General features: G+C 38.1%; 1 protein-coding gene across 1 annotated transcript; it reads left to right on the plus strand.

Moving 5' to 3' along the window:
* The first annotated feature begins 2,912 nt into the window (after positions 1-2,912).
* Positions 2,913-19,851, plus strand: CCDC34 (coiled-coil domain containing 34). The gene is made up of 6 exons (XM_056493653.1): positions 2,913-3,119; positions 6,030-6,162; positions 8,466-8,573; positions 16,708-16,866; positions 17,180-17,321; positions 18,480-19,851. The coding sequence occupies exons 1-6, from the start codon at positions 2,962-2,964 to the stop codon at positions 18,692-18,694; spliced, it is 915 nt and encodes a 304-aa protein (XP_056349628.1). The 5' UTR covers positions 2,913-2,961; the 3' UTR covers positions 18,695-19,851.
* The last annotated feature ends 1,300 nt before the right edge of the window (positions 19,852-21,151 follow it).

The following is a 21,151-nucleotide window of genomic DNA, read 5'->3' on the forward strand; positions in this document are numbered from 1 at the left end:
AGATGATTTTTCACACTGGTATCAACCATAGGGGTGTCTGTATATATTTATTCACTACATTAAGTTGTTTGCAAACTTCTGTGCTTCACTGTGGCAGTCTGATTTTGCCTGTGGGTTTTAGCAGTGTTTGCATGTAATTCTTGCCAGGGCAGCTGCTTCTGGCATTCAGTTCACAGAATTAAGGTTTTGCTGTCCTTGCAACATGCCATTTATCTTGTCAGCCCTTCTGTGGCCATAGTAGTTGTATACCTGAACCTGCAGGACTGTTGTTACAATGGTTTTTTACAAAATTACATTATTTGTGCTCATACCTTTCCTGTGTTAACTAGGGTGCAGTGGCTGTGGAGCTGGCTTGAGGAGCTGGGCAGAATGGTCAGAGGGATAGTAACAATACGATTTCATGTTTTCACATCTCTTCAGAGTTGGAATGCTTCTGCCATTCCAGCAGCAATGCTTTAATTTCCCAAAGGGTGAACTGGCTTTTGCCACCCTCTCTATGGGCAGTCTTGATGCATGAACTCTACCAGCTTGTCCCAATGCTGAGGTTTGTTAATGTAAGTTATTTGCCAATATCTGCTTCTGCATCCAGAGAAATTCTCATATTCTGTATAATAGGGTGGGGAGGAAACAGACAAGCTCAGATGTTTGTGTTTGGCAAAACTGCTGCTACCTCACCTTGAGACATCCATTTCATAGTTTCTGGCCATTCCAGGTGATGCAGGCCTCCATTAGAAGTGAGAGATGCCCAGTGCAGGGAATTCCAGAATTCCTCAATTTACTGAGACAACGTGGGGCTTTTCATTTTTCCTATTCATTTATGACTGTTGCCAGTCTTCACTATGAGATGATCTTTAAGGTCAGGCATCTGACATCTTTAACCCTTCCTGAGATGTTTTGAAATTACCTTGGTCTGCAGCTTGTTGAAATACTTGAAGTTTCCTGCTTGCCATGACGTGGAGCTTTGCTCGCAGTGCTTGGGTACCATGGAGTGAACAACTTTTATGCTGCTTTTATTTCTTAGCTGAAAACAGCACCTCTACAAAAGTTCCTGTAAAACCATAGGTAGTTTGTGTTGAACAAAGCTGAGGCATTGGATTGTGTAACTTGTATCTTAAGAATTCAGACCAATTTGAAATTTTCTTATTGTAACTTTACTTGGCATGAAATTTAGATTCTAGTAATACTCTGTTGTCTCCAATACTTGATTCATCACCTTCAATTATTTCAACAGGCCTAACTTGTTTGTTAGATACTGTGGCTAATCATACTTGATTCTTTATTTTAACATAATCAGCTCAACCATCTACCACAACTGGATGAAGTTATTGAAGCATCATTTGGTGCATAGTGATGTGTTCAATATTCTGGGAGTGCTTAGATCAGAGATGTATCCAGGCCTGTTTTTGTGTTTTCCAGCTTGCTGGAAAACAGTTCTGTATGATTATCTGGTGATCAGCGATGCAGTAACATTTGTTTTTTTCTTACAGGAACCATAATGTTATTTCTCCAGCCTGTCAAAACTGGAGTTCCTTGTGAAATGGTAAGAAATGCAGAAGCTCCACCACTGCAAGGGGGAAATCCCAAATCCCTTACACCTCACCTCTGCCTCTCCCTCTGAGTCTGTGGCTGTGTGTTCCTGTCGTTTGTCTGGTTTTGGCCTCAGCAGTTGTTTGATACATCCCTGAGCTTTAGCTTGCTCAGACCACAAGTTGTTTGGCCAAATATTTTCCTGCCCTTTAGTAAGGTTTTGTGGGTCCAGTGAGCAAGAAGGAAGAAGTACCTGGTCCTGAGAGACAGAGATGCTGCCTGTTTGTCAGAGAAATTACAGATTTGGGTGCCCGTCAGTCTGCAGCCCAAGCACCAAACATCCCATCTTAAAATTTTCAAATATCATTTTAGGCATCCTTTAGGACTGTTAATGATGGCATTGAGATGTCTCCTGCCTCACAGGAGGTGTCTAGCTGTACATAATGGTATAGATTCGATGACCTTTTTGTATCATTCAGCTACTGAAATTCAATTTTTATGGCAAATCAGTTGCCTCAGATGTCACAATTAACTTTCCTGGTTAAGACAAAGCATTTTAAATAATTTCTTATTTTTCAACTTGCCTAACCAATTAAAAATACATTTCTTGTTAAAGTCACCTGAAGAATCTTCACAAGAGCAATTAATATAGCAGCCAAATTTACAATAATTTTCAAGCATCTGTTTCTCGTGTTAATACCTGTAATGCTTCTGCTTAGTCAGCCACAGCAAAATTATTCAAAGTTTTGTAAAAATTTACCAACCACTGATCAGCAGTTATCTCCTCGGCTGATGAAATGTGAAGGTAAGGAAAAGCTCTGGTAATGTTTGATGCTGGTACTGCTTGAGATTTGACTAAAAGAGGAGGGGGGTCAGCATGAGCAATGGAGGGGGACTGGGATTTGGAACCCAAATAAAGCTGACAAAGAATGTAGTGGCAAGCAAGGATAGAGATACATAGATATATAATCTGACCTGTTTGTTACAGATAGTTGAGGACTGAAACGGGATTTTGCAATTTAACCAAGTACGGATCACAAATTTTCACTTGGCTGTTTGAAAATGTTAAGGTGCCTTTTGCTCTGACATGTTGGGATTGTCACCTGCAGACGGGGCTACTGGTTCCTGCTTATTGGACTGGTACGTGTGCAGAAACGCTGAGGAAGAAAGAACAAATGTGGAGAGTGAAATGTGAAGAGTGAAATGTGAAGAGCTGCTGTAGATTATACGTGTCAGAGGCGGGATCGCCGCGGGCCGGGCTGTGAGGGAGGCGGGATCGGCCCGGCCCAGCCCGGCCGTGAGGGAGGGAGGGCGGCCCAGGGAGGCGGGATCGGCCCGGCCCAGCCCGGCCGTGAGGGAGGCGGGATCGTCCCAAGGAGGCGGGATCGGCCCGGCCCAGCCCGGCCCTGCCGGTAACCGCCGCCGCCTCCCGCCATGAGCGGGCTCGGGCTCCTGAGGCCGCCGCCCGCCGAGGGCGAGCCCTCCCCCGGCCGCTCCGAGTCCCCGCCGCTCTCCCCCGCGTCCCGCTGCAGCTCGCCGGGCTGTGAGGAAGAGGAGCGGGCGGCGGCCGCCCGGAGCCCGCCCGGCCATAGGTAACCCTGCGGCGGGGCCGGCAGGGCCCTGCGCTCGCTTCCCTCCGCCGCACACCGTGGGGACGCAAGACTGTGTTACATAAATGTGGGCTTGTTTGCATCGATAAGCACTTTAAACGCTTTGTCTTGGGAAGTCTTCTCAGTGGAGCCCTGAGTAGTTGACCTGAGCCTGATAAGCTGCGGTCTTTCCTGCCTTAGTTTACGTGCAGACTAAAGGGTTGTTTTGCATAGTTTATATAGCTGGGTCCAGAGCCAGGTTTTGTCTGTATGCGTTGAGCAGCTCCTGCTCCGGTGGCTTGATCTTATTTTGTTTTAATTATATGCAAACATAACATGCATTCTTTTCATTTGGGATCTCGCCGGCTTGACAGGAGAATAAACAATTCCTATTCTTTTTAAAACAGAACGGGGAAGAGCAGAGAGAGCCTATCCTATTCTGGAATACAACTTCATGATGGAAACTTCCCAGACTTGTGCATTAACTGGTGGTGAATGTAGCCAGGCTGAACCGAGCTAAAAGTGCCAGTGGAGTAAGGAAGGACAGCAGTGCTTCACGGGGGTGCAGGTTTTAAATCTCCTTGGACTGCAGTGAGAGATTATGTACCACACTGAATTTTACTTAATAGCATTTCTTGAAAAAGGTGCTAAGAGTCCAGGGAAAGAGTGTTCAAATGTAGTCAAAAGCTTCAGAGTGAAGAGACCAGCCAGTTCATGGTCCCTTCTGTTTCAGCTTTTCTGTTACCTCTCTGTATACCACTTCCCAATCAGCAATTTTGCTCTTGCACCTTGAAGTTCTGTTGCAGTTTGTTGAAGCTACAGCATGTCTTTGCAGCTTGAGAGGCTGTTTGAAACAGCTCCCAACCCTCGGGCCTGCTGCTGCAGTGTTCTCTGGCTGCAATAAGATGCAGCTGAAGATAATCTTTTTCAGGGCCTGAGTAAGCAGTCATTAAACCATGGGCAGAATCCCTGCTTTGCAGACACTGCTGCTGTGTTGTACCAAGTGTTCATATAGCAGCTTCTGTGTATGACTGCCAAGGTCTTAGAAGTATAATAATAAAAAACACTTCCCATGTATGCATGCACCCAGAATCCTTCTGGTGATGGTGTTGTTGTCCTCTTAAAACTGCACAAAAATTAGCTGGAGGCAGATACTTAGTGTGGGCAATGCAAAATTTGCAAAAGAGAAAAGTGAAAACAAGGCCTAGTTAATGGTGTTAGGCATTTTCATACTTTCATTGTGGATCCAGTGTTATGTTTGATGGTGTGACCTTAGTGAATGTATGGCAAATGATAATCACTGTTTTCTATTAATCAGACTCAGGTCTATTGCCAAATGTGTCTAGTTCGGTTTAAGATACTTATTTAAAAATAAATGTACACTTGAGAATGGAGTATTTTAAGAAGTTGATTATTTTAATTATTTTGAAGAAGTTTATAACTGCTAGAATTTCAGAAAATGGTCCTGTGAAATTCAAGGTCTCTGTGGTTTAAAATGTGTGGTTGGTGTGCCAGGGAGGGTGTGACTGGTGGCTGTGATGCACATCAAGAAACACTGAGTTCTGGTGCAATCAGAGAGCTTTAGGTGCAGTACTGAAATGTTTCTCCTAACAGGTTTTAATACTGAGCTTGTCTTTTCCTCTGCTTAAACTTCGCTTTCTGTTGTTTCTTACTTGTCTACAGCAAGTTTTTAATCTATTACTGTGAATTACAGCTTGAATTTCATGAGTACTGATAGAAAAAAAGACATAATAAATAATTTTTCTTAATTTATTCATTCTCCTAGTGCTTTTTTTAAGGTTAGTTTAATTTTTCAGTCATGTTTCACTATGTGCCATAATGCAAATCGTGCAAAGCAAAAAAATGTGTTGAGGAAGTATCCCTGCCCAAAATGTCAAGTCTGTACAAAGTTATGGAGTTTTTTCCTGAATGTGAATGTATAATACTTTTATCCTTCAATAAACTTTCAGAGATTTATTTTCTTACAAAATGTGTTGTTAGGCATTCTTAAGTTCCATCTCTTATTATATGTATGTGTTTAAAAGCTGTCTCTGTTAAAGTTTTGTTCTTTATTAACATTTAACAAAGAAGAAGATGTTTTAAAGAAATCTCTTGGCACATTTTCAAATTTTGCTGACTTGGACCCTAATGTGCTGGGTAACTTATGAAATAGTATGTGTACAAAATATTATAAAAGATATTTCTGACCTGGGGCTAGGATTGCTGCATTATTCATGAGTAAAGAAGTTATGAGTGACTTATGTAAGACATCCTATTAAATGTCTAATAGAACCTTGTATAATACCATCAAGTAGAGTATGCTAGCTGTGTTTCTCAAGCACATTTCCTGTGGAAGTGTTTTAAGGTGGAAAACTGGATTGAATGGATGGATTTGTAATGAATGGATTCCTGATGCTGAGGTTGCTTGATACCGTGAATCCACTTGTATAAAACTTGAACAAAGAAAATAACATTCTTGCTTTTGCTTTGGTTTTGCTAAAGACCACTTGATATATGGAGTGTCTTGTGACCAAGGATAGGATGTTAATATTAAATCTGTTTTTCCTTCTCTTCCATGTGTGAGAAGGAAAGTGACACTTTGATGTTAGGAGTATTCTTTTTGTTTACTTCCTAAAAGGTAATGTTTGAATCTGTTCCACAGTTTAGAATCACTAACAAGCTAGAATTTAGTAAGTAAAATGTAGACTATAAGGGATGGTCAGAGGTGTATTATAAATGTCATTTATCCATTGGGGAGATTAGTGAGCAAGTAGAAAAATTATGTCACTGTTGTGACATTATGCCATAATAAAAAAGCACTTTTTCAAGACAGTAACACTGTTAAACACAGTTTAACTTTTCAGTCAAATACATTCTAGATAATGTTTGCTTATGTTTCTTGTTTTTAATCAGGAGGGCTGAACATTCTGAAGGAGCAGGGGGAAGAAAAGTGTCCTTTTTGAAAGATAACCTTTCACCATGGGAAGAATGGTTCATTAGCAAAGAGAAGGAGTTGCGTGCCCGCCTACAAGCTAGAGCTGCAGAGGTGATTGCATCCAGTTGTTTTGATTCTCAGTCTAACAAAAGACAGCAAATTTTCTTTTCTTTGGTTGTAGAAGCATGAGTAGTTGTAGGGTTTTTTTGGTTTTTTTAGTGTCTTAGGCCTCCATAGTGTTTGTGTTGTCAGTGCTGGCATGATTCATGTTATGTGCATTTTCTTTTGCTACATGTTATGCTTCATTGAACTGGTGCTGTATAATATTTTGTTTATCCAGCTGTCAGGTAATGGTTCAATGTTAGAAGATTAAAAGTTTATATAATTACTGCCTTTATTTTCATCACGGGTATGTATACCTGCATGTAGGTTGTAGAAGAAAATGGGGTGTGTGCTGATTGTAAGGATGCCAAGCTGCTTGGTTAGCTTTGAGGCACAGTGCTGTTAGCCACTTAGCATGCAGCTTTACAACTGTTGGGTGTCCTTTCCCAGGATAGGGATCCCTCTTACAGCATTTTTCCCCTCATTCTGTCTTTTGCCCCCTTGCAGATGAGCAGTTCTTGAGAGCCAGGGCTGGGATACAATTAAGTGAGAGCATTCTGTCTTTTCTTGATTACTCTGTTTGTAGTTGCAGCTTGGTTAAAGGATACTGTTGTTGAAAATCAAATGGGAAGTACTGGGTAGTGATTAGAACAATCACATGAAAATTAGATAATTTCTCACTTTAGTTACTGATTAACTATTTGACCTTCAGTGTTTTCCTAGCTTTTCTATGATTATCTGTAAAGTGGATATAGCATACAGCTGTTTTATGTGGGCTACTTCATGTTGTTTATGAAACACCTACCAGTGGAAGGTTCAGGAACAGAATTTTACAGGTCAGCAGTACACCAAAGCAGTTTGTTAAATTTGAGGAATATGCTTTGATCCGTTAATCCCCATCCCCCAAACATTTTGTGACTTCCCATTTATATTCTGAATTGGTCATGGAAATGTAAGCTGGCAGATATCTCTCAGCTAAGTATTAAGAGTAGTCATGGAACAAGCATTACTTACAACTGTGTAGAAAATAATCATATAGGTAAATATTCTTACTTTGTAAGATTTTTAAAACATTAGATGTTAAACTGCAGCAAGACAGTGTGAAAAGCTTATATTTGGGGGAAAAATATAATCAACATTTTTGTAAGATGCCAGAAGAGAATGAAATATGTGATATTTCTATAAACAATCACTGCTACATTTACATATTAAAAGTGTTCTAAACTGGTATCCTAAGAAACAGCTGTGTAGTCTCAGATCTTTTGCTGATATTAATACCAAGTCTGCCCTGAATGTCAAAAATGTGGATAAACATTTGGAGTGGAATTAGGTTGGGTCTTGTAAGGTGCTTACAGTGCCTTCAGCTTTTACAGAAACCAGGATCCCTGCAATGCAGGTATCTTGGAACTCAAGGATGTTATTTGCTGTAACTTTGCCTCAGTACAGCAACACCTGTATTTTCAAACTGTGTCTGTATTGTGGGTGTTTGAACTTTCTGTAATCTTCTGTTGCTGTCCTACTAAACTGAAATTCATCCTAAGAAAAGGGGGTTCTCTGTGAAACTGACTGCAGTGTAGGGACCATAAAATCACTTTCATGGAAGTAATTCCATCTGTCTGTGTTTGAAGGTATGTTCATTGAAAATTAGCACTTTGTGTTAATGCTGCTGTTGGAGAAGCTAGACATCTCAAATTAGTTATGTTTTTTCTTTATTAACTTCACTGGAGAGATACAAATGATTGCATATATACTGTATGTCATATAAGTATACTTTGAATTTTCTTCTCTCATCTTCAAAATAAAAAACCTGTTTCAAAATCTGCTAGAATCTGCAATAACTGTGGCTTTTGTAAGCCTTGGGTTAAGCCCTAAAGTTCTAGTAGTTCTGGTACTGAAAACACCAGTGAATAATATTTCACTTAGCTTTTGATACCTTCCACAGTGCAGAGCATTACACTGTGTAAATTTTAAATATTGTAGGAAAGTACTGCTGCAAATTAAGAGTCTGGTGACTAAAAAGGCAAAATAAACTGAGGAGTGATTTGATACATTTAATTGCTTCCAAAGCCTAGTTAAAATATGTATTTTCAGGTAATATGCTAAAATTTATACATTTCCATTGATTGTATTTCATGTGTTTCTGTGTTGACTGCCATTCTTCTTCTTCAAAATCTTAATGAAGGAAAAATATGTATGATATGATAAATATGAAGGAAAATGTAATGCTAGCATTATTTTAGCTGCAGCACTGTTGCCAGTATTGCTGTAAATGGTCACCACAGATTTGAAATGTATGCTTTTTCTGTAATTAGGAAATGAATAAAGAGCTTGAGAAAATGAAGGAAAATCAAGAATATGAAAGAAGAAAAAAGATAGCTGAAGAGAAACACAAGGAATGGGTCCAGAGAAAAAGAGAAGAGGTAAATATTGCTTTGGCTGGAAATGTTCTAGTACATGCCATGCTTGAGGAAGCCTGTGTAAAAGTTACTCAGTCTGTTTGGACATCCATGTTTTCAGTTTGCTGAGTAAGTGACTGCTTTAATTGAAAATTATAAAAACATGCCAAAGCAGCTACACATTTTTTCAGGACTGATTTTTTTTTTTCTGTAAAGTACAAAGGGATTTATTTTCTGAGTAGTCAGATAACTGACAATTGCTGTACAATTTGTGCAGTAGCTTTTTGCTGATTATAGCTGGGGTTTTGGCCTTTAATGTACCTAGACTGCCCAGGTTCAGTGCCCAAGCATTTTTGGTTAAATGTACATCTTGACTGCACAATGTTTTGTACACCAAGTAGAGCCAGAGGAAGGATTTTGTTTAGTATCACCATGGAGAGGCAAAGAGTATTTACCATAGGATATGGTTTGGAAGGGATAATTGAGGTGTGGAGCCAGATTGAGGAAATTCTCAGTAGACCACAGTCAGTGATTGGGAATTCCTTCATCAGTGATTAACTAGCTGGGTTGGATGGGCAGACCTCATATATTTGTTTGTTTTCACAATTTTAGAACTCCTTGAGATTCAGCCTAGAAGCACAAGAATAACATATATTTGGGTTGAACCTAATTAATCTTAGTCTTAATGCTGATTGGGTATTTGGCAGAAACCCACTGCAGAACTGATGCTGCTCTATTAATTTATTATGATTTCTATTCCTAATTAAAGTACACAAGAAAAAGAAGATTTATTATTCAGCACATACAATTCCATTTTCCTCTTCCAAAATGAAATTTAAATGAAAATTAAATTCTGATTGTCTTTAACTATTCATTGTCTTGAAGGAGTTGGTCTGCCTCTTAAAATGGTTCCAGTTCAAAACCAGAAGTTTTCCTTTTGTGTCCTCTTCACTACCCCTACCACCTCCTTCAACTTCCTTAAATTTCTAATTATTTGGGTTTTCCTTGGAACTTTGTGGATTTACTGATTAACAGTTTATATTCTGTTGTCAGTGGGATTAGGAGGTCTTTTTTATGCTAATCACACCAGTCCAGAGAACAGGAGGAAAAACATGCTTGTGTCTGGACTTAATCACATTGTTTTGGAAGCATAGGGTTATCCTTAGCATGTCCCAAATGTTTAGAAAACTAAGCTGATTCTCATTTAAATCAGATGAGTCCTTGGCTAGTCTTTCCTATATGTGACAATACCACACTCAAATCAAGGATAAACTGAATTTAAAAGCTTAGCTGTCCATAGAATATTAACATTTGTGCTGCATAGACTGTCCCACTTCAAGTTTCCACAAGATTATTTGTGGATCTGGACACAGACTACAGGATAAAGATGTCAGTTCAGAGACTGAGGTGTTTAAAGTTGCATCAAGATTTCACCTTCATTTAAGGTAAGAGTCCTGAGCACTGACAGTTAGTATCATTTCCTCCTGTTTGGAAAACACTTCATTTACCCATAGAAGGTACTATATGCTTCTCATCATTTTACAGAAACTATTTTTGAAAGTAAAGGAATCCTAGCTATTTAGTATTCTTCTATGTAAATCACTTTTGTGGCTTTTCAAGGTTGTAAATGAGCTAGAAGTAATATTTTGAAATATGAGCCATCAAAGAACATTCTAAGCCATGAAATATGTTTATACAAATATTTGTTCATGGCAAAATTTTTCAGTTCATTAGGAATTAAAAGCTTAATAAAACCAATTTTTAGGCACTATCTTGGACCTAATAATGCCTTTACAATTTTCAGTAAGATACTGGATTGCTCCTGGACAAAAATAGTCTTACTTTCTCTCCCTCTTAAAGTTGAGCCATTTGTGGGCAAACAGTAAATTGTCTGTTGACTTTTTAACTAGTATCAATTGAAATATTTAAACTCTAAAATAACTCTAAGCATGCTTTTGATTCCAGAAGAAAAAACTGAACATAACATGATTTTTTATGTAACTACGACTTTTATTTCTGAGTTACTGTTAGATTCATTGATAAAAATGAAGTGGCTGTGGTTATAAATGCTGACCAAGTAAGTCTGGTGTTCAGTCCCTGCTTTATGTGAATTTCTGATCCTGTAATGAAGTCTCTTTGATTCCTGTCATCGTGGGATTGAACACTTTAGTAAGGTACCTGTGTTTGTGGAATTACTGATCAAATCAAAGTATGAAAAGCTTTTGAGAAATGCATTGTGAATGCATAAAGAGTGAAGAGCCTGTAAACTGCCAACAACATTGTCATCACAGTCAGAATGTCTTACAGATTATTGCTGAACAAAATATTAGGATTAAAGGTCAGGCCTGATGACAACAGCTTTTTGATCACATATTAAAAATCAACTCTGCTGCAGTGCACTCAGCCTTCTACAATCTAGTATGGTATCTTCAAATCACACTTAATCCACCTTCACTGACTCTGCAAAGCTGCTTCATTTTTAGAATGTCAGTAGAACCTGAACTTAAAAATATCTAGAGTATTCAATTTAAATGTTTATGTGTGTGTACATGTAAGTATTTATATTATATATTGTTGTGGGTTAGCCCCAGGAGGCAGCTGAGACCCCACTTGCTCCCCCCAGCTTTTATTACTGAGCTTGGTTGGCTCAGTTGTTCTGGCTGTGTCCCCTCCCAGCTCCTGGTGCACCCCCACGCTATCCACTGGTGGGATGGGGTGAGAACCAGGAAAGATCTTGCAGCTTTGTAAGCACTGCCTAGTGAGAACTTGTTGTTTTATCAACAAACACTGTTTTGTTCACAAATCCAAGCACAGCACAACAGGAGCTGCTATGAAGAAAATTAACTCCATCCAAGCCAAAACCCACTACATGTGTTATGCATATGTTTTCAACAGTTAGAGAAATCCCAGAGAGGAATACTTGCATTCCAAAATAGCTGTAATTCTGAAACTCATTTTGTTAACAACCTTGTATTTAGTCTCTGCATGTAATTCTTTATGCTGTAACAATGTGATGCCTAGCAAAGTTGTAAGAGCACAAGTAGTAAAGTTACAATTTTCCATTGGAAAAACAATTATTCTAATACTAATCTAAAACTGACTGTAGCATTTCTACTACTTTCTGCATTGTTGAATACAGAATAAGCTAACACTTATTTTTTTTTTTTCCTTAAAAGTAAATATGACCAAGCAGGCATTAAAAATAGAATTCGGATGTTCAACGGTTTTGTTCTTTTCTTTTCAAGAAGTCCCATTTAGTTACTGAAAACCATAATCTTTAATGGAAACTAGGTACAGGATGGAAAAGTTCATTGAAAATGTTCTTACCATTTACTGTGCTGTTGGCTGATAGTCTCTATGAGAAGCAAAAAGCAGTGAGAAGTACATGAAAGCCTAGAACCAACACTGTGTAGTAATGAATGACAGTGTTCTTGGAGCAGACTTCTCTTTTTGGTGTGCTAATTCCTCCCAGAAAAGATGCCTAGATGCCAAGTCTTACTCCAAAGACTTTTTATTTAATGTGTATTTTGTCTCAGCATGATTAATACAGAGTGCAGATTGTTCAACAGCTTGAGCATGACTTTCAAGTTCAAAAGCTATGCTTGCTCATGCTCTCTTTCTTTCATGCAATGAGTTGTTAATTATTTTGTGAGGAACACTACCACTGCCACAGAAGAGGTGGGGAATCCTGTCATCACAGCCTGCAGCTTGGGGACATGTCAGTTGGAATCTCCTCTGGCAGAAATGCAGTGAAATCCAGATCTTCCCTGGCTTGGATTAATGTGCTTACAGCTGAACTGTTGTTGAGTCAAAGCTCTGGTTGCTGATGTAGAGCCTGGTGTATGGTTTTTGCTGACAGTTTAGACTTGAAAGAGATGCTAAGGTGTCCACTTGTGTTAAGACTGAGCCCTTTCAAGAAGTGTGTTTGTGGGAAGCTTCTAGAAGAAATGCTTTCCAATCAACTGTATTTAAGAATTAAAATTTTCTGTTTACATACCTAAGTCTGTCTTTACACATCTAAATTTTTTGTGAGTCTGGGCTTAATTTCTTAAGGATTATTTTTTTTTTTTTCCATATTGTGGGTGATTTACCCTCTGGACCTGAAAAGTCTTTACACAAAATTTTTCTGTGATGTCATACATGATCAATGCCATGGTTATAATTTTAGGTTGTACCTGAATCTTAATTGCCTTTAGATTTCTGTAAGTGGAATGAACTAATTTCTCATGGTGAGTGTTAGAATGAGTTTTAGACAGAGTTTTGGAAGGGGAATTCAGTGTGACAGGTAAATATGAGTGTTCATGTATTTCAGCAGAACTCATAGGGTCCAGATTCTTCTGAAGATCACAAGAGTGTTCCAGGAAGAAAGTACACTAAAACTTTATGCTTGCCACATACATTGAGTCCCCACATGAAATGAACACCACTTGGGGGAAAGACCCAGTAATTCTCCAGTTCCCAGACTGCAGTGGGGTCTGCACTGACCGTGTGAACTTCAGCAGTAAATTGATATAAACCAGCTTGTCAAGAGACATCTGCAGCTCAGACTTTTGTTGACCTCCTTTCTAGCCTCTTGTTGTTTTCACATGGAAATTCTGGGGGTATTAAATAAGTATTTGTGTGGGCTAGGCTTGGTCACTGAGTTGTGTTATAGGGAAAAATTTGAAATATAATTACAGTTGTTTGATCCTAGATTTCCAGTTTCTTGCAATGAGTGATTGGATGTTTTACAATCAATACCTTTATTTATGTAATACCCATAATCATATTTGAGTGTATGTAAATTTACTAGTGGTTTAGTGAATAGATTGTGATTGTTTTGAACACAAAATCAAAGAGAATTTTTAAAACTCAATCTAAATAACACCAAGCATAAACAAATAATTTCTTCCCTCACATATACATGGAAGGAAAATAAAAGAAGGAGTGAAGAACATGTAATTAATATGCACATTCATAGCATTTTTGATAGACTTTTACAATGAGGATGGGAGAAAAGCTGGGAAAGCTGGTCAGGGTGACAGAAGCTTGACATAAAACAGGTTAATAAAGCAGCTGGGAATGTTGTGTACACTAACTTCATGAAGGAAAATCTGTTTTGATTGTGAGAGAAGGAGGAAGCATTTCTGATTTGTCTGCAGAAAAATTTCTGGGCAGTGTAAAGTCTGCAATTCTGCAGGGAGTCTCCCTGTCTTAAGAATGTCTCGCTGGAAGTAAAACTTGGCAATAGTTGTGGCTTTCATGGTAGTGTGTGTGGCATGTTATTGTTTACATAGGACCTAATTTAACTTTGAATCAGCCTAGATAGTAGCTGAACTCATCCAAGTATTGTGATTTAAGATACATAATTCAAGAAGCTTTCCTGCCTTTCTTTTATAATATTTAGAAAGATTTTTAGTCCATTTTCTGCTTATAATGGTTTTCCATTATGGAATCATTCCCCTAGGTATGGAAGTAGCCAGTTTTTTTCAGTTTTCTCCTATATCTATTTTCATGTCTTTTATACAATAAAATCCTTAGCTAAGCACTGTAATTTTGGATGATCCTTGGTTTTGTAACTTAATTTCATGTACATCAGAGGTAAGTCAGTGAACAACAAAATGTGTAAAATATTTGTGAGCCACCTTCTCCCATAGTTTAACTCAGATTTCACATGTATCTCTCAGCTACATTAATGCTTTTTATGTGTCCCAGTCACACTGTCTCAAAGCTGGAGTTGTTGGTGCATTTGGGGGAGTATTGAGACAGAGAAACAGCTCTGAATAAAAGAGATTGAGATGAATTTTATATGAAGATGGAGGGAAAGCTTAGACACTTGGTTATTTGCTTTTTTTTTGGGAAGGTGATGTTTGAATAATTTGCCAAAAATTTGTTTTCTTTTCAACATTTTAAAATATGGAAGTGTTTGTTTCATGTTAAGAAAGGTCTTGTTTCCATGCTTCATTAGCATAAAAACATTTCAGAATCTCAACTTTTTTTAGTTCCCAGAATGAAATATATTTTTTTCATGAGTGTTGGTTGTAAATAGTTTTATCACATGTTGTTGTGAAGTCATATTCATGAGACCAATTGTTTTACAATTCTATGTAGTTTTACATTCTGGAATATGCATTGAAATTGGAGTGTTTTCATACTTGACCATTTTCCCTACACTTCAAAACAGATTATGCTGATGTTTGCTAGAATGTATTAGAAGTGAAATTGAAAAAAAGCCACCAAACAACAAAAAGTCAAGGAGAAAATAGAGATAAAAAGCTAATTCCAATGGTTTTGTGAAATTGTGTGCACTGTGTACACAAAGAAGTCTTTGTTGTCAAACAAGAATATTTGACAAGAGTATACCAGAGCAGTACTACTGAAAGTATCCTTATGATTTTATGTGAAGGAGCATCCACCTTGGAGATTATAGATAGAGCTAATAAAGCACAGCTTGTAAAAGCTGTGAAAAAGATGTGTGGGGTGCTGTGGGGGGAAATCTCACAGTGCATTGTAAAGCTGCTGATGTTAAAATTGTGGTAAATGTTTCTGGTGTTGGCAAACAGAGCAGGGCGCACCAACTCAAGCAGTTCTGTAAACTGGCTACTTTCCTGGCAGAAATGAGGTAAGTGTGATGCAGAGCAGTATAAGCTGAAGGGTTTGTTCTCTGTGTGGTACTTTATTGGATTGTTGGTAGCTCTGGTATGGGGAGACAAGCAGGTATCCTGTTTAGACCAGGCTGAAGGAATTGTGGTGGTCCCCAGCTGCAGTATTATGGCTTCTGCTTCATTGTGCATAATTAGATTTTCCATAAGTGCGGTAAGGAGAAAGATGGGGGAGGGACACACAGGGAGAGCTCTAGTTTTCTGTCTTTTTGTTCTTTTAATGGGAAGAATGGTGACATATAATGGTAAAATGGGAATGGGAATTTATTTCTGGTTTTCTTGAGAATGTGTTTTTTTCCTATATTACATTTATTTATTATACTTTGCAGCTGTAGTTCTAGGCATTTGATACCCATACTGCCAACTGTAATAATTCTGAGTCAGTATAAGTATAATTACATATCTCCTTTGTCCAAGAGGAGTATGCAGGGAAGGGTATAAGTAGAAGATTTCTTAAAAGAAAAATAATGTATTTTTTCAACAGCTCTTTTCTATTAAGAGGAAACTGGTCTTAAGTGTTGTGCCTCTCCTCCAAGTCCTGTGCACAGCTTGTCTGGTAGATTTTTGCTTCTGCATGTGTATGCAGTTGCTTGAGAGCTGAGTTAAGCAGCAGTAGTATCACATCAGCAGATTCCAGACACTTCATAAAGGTTACAAGGAACAGAAAGGAGAGCTATTGTTACTCTTCAATTGAAAATACCTCCCTCTTCAGATCAAGAAATGGACAATGAATACATGGTTGTTTGCTTAGATAAAGATCCTCAGAACGTTGTTGTTTGATACACACCCACTGAAAAGATGTAGAAGTGAATGACACCTCTGGTATACTCTGTCTTCCAAATCATACAGGCAGCAGTTTCACTTCATACTCAAGTTACCATTTTGTCTACCCTAGAATGTGTTTTCTCATTTTCCCTTCCATAACTTGAACAGGAGAAATGTGTAGATTGATTTGTTGAAATGGTCCCTATGTGAATAAACTGAAGAGTATAAAAAACTTGAGAGAATACCACAAAACATGAACTAGGTTTTTATGTAAACTTTTTTCTCCCCCCTATAAATTTCTGCTTAAGTGTGCTGAACAATCTGCATGTCTCAATGGCTCTTAGAAGGAGGCAGCTTACCTCACTTCCATTTGGAACTGTAGTTTGCTCAAGATTCACTGACAAGTAAAGTTGACACACCATTGTTGAGAATTGCAACATGTATTTCATTCCCAGAAATATTGAGATGTGTCTAAAGTGTTTAAAAAAATCTGAATAAATAAAACAGAGTAGTAAACTTGAGGAGACTGAAAGTAAAATTTTTATCATCTCTTTTGACAAGTTCATTTGTCTATTATACCTGGAAATCTAGTGATTTATAGGTTCTGACTTCAGAGAGTTTACAGTATCACATATTTTTTCAGGTTTATGATAATTCTTTTTGAAATTGTGTAAAAAAATTAACTCAGAAGAATCACTCATTGCAATATACTAAAAAATTTCTATTCTGTTTCTTTGATATGTTTCATGTAGGAAAGAAGAGAAAGGAAACGAGAGGTGAGCAAAGAAATGGCAGAAAAAGCCACAAGGGAACTGGAAAAAATGCAGTTACAAGAAAAGGCTGACATAAAGTATAAAGAGTGGTTAAAGAAGAAGAGAGCTGAAGAGGCAGAAAAGAAGAAAAAAGAGAAGGTATTAATGAACTGATTGTTACCTAATCTGTAATTTATTACAGATTAAATTTATCTATTCAAATCTTACAATGAATATATTGACATCAAATGGCAGTGTTGTACATGAAGAAAAGTCTTTCAAGAGTTGCAGTGAAAGTGCATTAAAGACACCATGGTGTGGTCAGCAAAGTAAGATGCATATTAACACATTTTTGTTACCAGCCTTTGATCTTTTCTCAGGGAAACACTGGAGTAACATGGAGGTTGGGGTTGTTTGGGTTTTTTCAGACTTAAGCTTTTCTAGGAGTACCTTAATTTTCTTTTGTTTTTAGGAAAAAGAAAGAGAACGGGAGGCTGAGCTACAGGAGAAGAGAACAAGATCAGAGAAAATCTTTAAGGAATGGCTGCAAAATGCTAGGAATAAACCACAACCTGCTTTAAATGGTTATGGTTTCCCACATGGGAAGTCTACAGGTTTGTACATATAGTACACAAATATGTAGTGACTTTGGGTTGAGGTTCCTTCCTTTTAATATCTTAATGTGGAATGAAGGCTGCTTAAGACATTCATCTAGTATCTAATTTTGGCACATAGGAATTATTACTTATACTATGGTATAAGTCAGGGAAACAGATTGAGACCTTTTGTGTATTTGGGAGGAAAATTACATTATTTGAGATAATTATGTGGCATACCAAATTATGACTTTATCTGATTTTTTCTTACCAGGCATAGGAATCACTAGAGCAAATCACTGGGTCCAGTGAAGCAAATTGTTTATGTCAGCATCCTTGTAAAGTTAGTTTTCATTGTCACAGAGGGTGTGTGTCACCTTAGCACACCTGAATCCCCCTTAGAAAAAAGATGGGGTTGAGGCACAAGAACAATTAGAAGCTGGCAGAAATCCTGTGTGAAAAAGGAGATGGGCATCAACCCGTATTCTGAGCTAAAATTTCCTTTCTGTTTTGCTTTTCACCTGCATTGCACCTCCGTGGTTTCTGTAATCCTAGTCCTTTTTTTGTTTAAACACGTTATTTTTCTATGTAACTAATACAATTGCTTCTATTTGACTTTGCAACAGAAGTAGTTTAGAGACCAAAATTCTGTTCTCTGAATGTTTAAGAAACATGTATAAAGCAGGTGAACAACCTTTACTCCTCTGCTTACATTTATTTGTAAATAGTGATATACCTTGCCTTCATGTTTTGGTTGGACCTGCATTACATACTGACAGCTGCAGTCATTTCTTTAAATGATTTTGGAAAAATATTTGTCTACTCACTTGTGTCATTCAGGATAACCTATTACAAGCTTTGAAATGTATCTGTCATGTGGTTGGGTAGAACAAAATACCCAATTTGTAGACATTTACAGTTTTTAAGAGAACAAAGGACTGAGCATTCAACCTGCTTATTATTTTAAGTAGAGGTGAAGAATATGACAGTTACTGTTTAAAAAACAAAAAGGTGGGATATTTATTATTTTGGATCACTTAAATTTTGTGGTATGCCTGTGCTGTCTTTCTCTGAACACATATTGTATTTAGTCCATATAATCATTATAACTGCTTGCATTGCCAAACTTGTAGTGTAAATATTTCTTATGTTATGTTTCTTTTCTGAATGTTTTAGGGAGTGCTGATAGAAATTTGTATCCAGCTCCAGCATATTGTAACCCCATTCCCTGGAAACCAGTACATGTGCCTCCCCCACAGGAAGACAGTGTTCTTACCATGAAGAAGAATAAGAGACCTGCATCCTGTCAGCCACATGCATCTTTACCAATGGTCATTTCTAAGCCTAAGATTAACCCTTGTGTTGGATCTCTGTGCAGAAAGAAGTTATAGTCCATAAAGGTAAAGTTCTATGTAGTTAAAGGTCCAAAGCAAATTGCTTGTGCCTTTCTTTTTCCCCATTTTTATAAGCAGGTTTTTGTGTTTACTTCTAGTTGACCAATCAGGCTTTTTATGTTTTTTTCTATATTGCATTTTTGTGAAAAAAAAAAAAAAAAAAAAAAAAGAAAAAAAAAAAGAAAAGATAAATTGTAATGGGACTGTACCTCAATACCAATAAAATGCACAAGATTGTCTCTACCTTCCGCCTCTTGTTGTTGAAGTTCTTTTGTATATGTAATTATTCTTTTGGACAACAGTATTGACTAGGTTATTTTAAAGATGCTATTTGTAGCATATTTTAAAACAATTATTGGCTTAGTGCAGAAGGAATTCAAGGCCAACATCAGTTCCAGGTTATCATGTCACAGGGATTACAGAGATGCAGTGGGGTAGCTTACATGGCTGGAGTACTGCAGCAAATGGATGCAGGCTCTTTAGGGAAACACAGGCTCTTTGCTGGACCTGGCATGTACAAACCAGGGAGAACTGGTCAGGGGTGTGAAGTTTGGGGCTAGTAATGACATATGTGAGTCTGTCAGATTTGGTAGGGTGCACCTGAGAATGCTGAGGAAGTGGAAAATATTGTAAGGATACTCTCAACTATCTTTGAGAGGTTTGGTGATAAGGGAGGTTCCTGAGAACTAGAATAAAGTGAACGCCCACCCAGTCTTCAGGAGGAGTGTATATGCAGAGCTGCAGGGCAGCAGTCAGCCTCACTCAGCCCTTTCAGAGGATGGATGTGGCAAGTGCAGCCTGCAGCCTCCGGGCTGCAAGAGGAGGAGCAGTGCCCAGCAAAGGAAGCAGGCTGTCCCTTGTACCATAGCTGCTGGAGAGCACATTTGGAGTGCTGTGCCCATTCCTGGGCATGCCACTAAAAGACTGACACTGATGCTCTGGAGCAGGCTCAGTGAGGGGCCACAAGGAAGATTAAAGGATTGCGGCATCTGACAGACAGAGGCTGGGAGAGCTGTGCCTGCTCAGCATGAGGGGGAGAAAGTTCAGTCATGTCTGAGCAATGTCTGTAAGTACCTGATGGATGGAGACAGAGAGCAGACCCTTCCCAGAAGTGCCCAGTGAGAGAAGAGGCAGTGAGTGCAAATCAAAACACAGGGACAGCATCAGGAGCTATGTTTAAATTCAATACCAAAAGGAAATCTGATCACCCTGAGCTAGTAAAGCATATGAATACTTGGTTAACTTGAAATGTGTTAAGGAGATCATTGATAAAGAAGGCCTGAAGCAGTCATGCCATCTGGAATTTGAGGCCTCTGACCTAAAGCATGTTCAGGTACCAAAGCCTCCATTTCATATGTAAGGTGATAACCCTGTTTTTGTATGTGTAGCTCATTTTACAGTGGTGTATTAGACAATTCTCTAAAATTGTAGTTAAGTGAGGCAAATTTTTGGAAAATGTGAAGGTATTTTCTTAATTATATGGACTTCAATATTTGGTTGGCCCAGCTTACACTGGCTGAAACACGAATTGCAAGTATTTAATTCACACACAAATATGGATTTACAGAAAAATATCAGGGCAATTTGGAAAGTGATATACCAGAAACTCATAAAACGTGTTGAACCATTATGTGAACAGATGCAAGGTTGCATTCAATTATGTTTCAGTTATGTTGATGCTAATGATATCGTTACAAAGCACCCAGATTTGGTTTCTTTCACAGGACTTACTATTGAAATAATTTCACTATTGCTAGCACTAAGCAATGGAAAGTACCTTTACCAGCTTGATAAATATGAAAATAATTGCTTTTGTGTGTAGGTCCTTTGGAAGATGGATCATTAACTTTTACAGGTAATTTGTTTAAAGAGTGCAAGATTTTGTTTTGGGATTAAAGCTACAAGTTGATAAGAAGTCATCCAGCAGTGCCAAGATGTTAATAGATGCTAGAACTTGAGTCTGACTAAAACAACAAAAACCCCTGCAGGTTTTATTATACAATACTCCACCATATGTGGTTGTACAGGTGTGACATTTATAATGTGTAGATCCTTTTTGGTAAATGTTAATCAGGGAAAACTCTTCAATTTCCTCTTTATGTTAGCACATCCACCTTTACATATCAGTTCCTGAAAGATGTGTAGGAGATCAGTACCCAGGAGGAAAGCAAGGTGGCTGTAGTGTGCCTGCCTCATCAGTAGAGTCTGGACAGTGATATTTGTTAAGCTAAGTACCAAAAGCTGCTGCACTGATACAGGGTTGAACATTAAAGTTTTGGCTGGCACTTGTTTGTAATGTTCCAGCCCATTGCAGTTGACATAAGCTGAATGAAACTTCCTTGTAGTACTTCAAACTCAAATGGCTTTCAGACCTTAGTTTTGTTTCATAGCCAAATTCTTTTCCTTCTCAGGAAGGAAAATGGGAGGGTAAAACTGCCAGCATTCTGTAGGTGT

The sequence above is a fragment of the Oenanthe melanoleuca genome, chromosome 5, assembly GCF_029582105.1.
Source record: "Oenanthe melanoleuca isolate GR-GAL-2019-014 chromosome 5, OMel1.0, whole genome shotgun sequence".
NCBI classification, from domain to species: Eukaryota; Metazoa; Chordata; class Aves; order Passeriformes; family Muscicapidae; genus Oenanthe; species Oenanthe melanoleuca.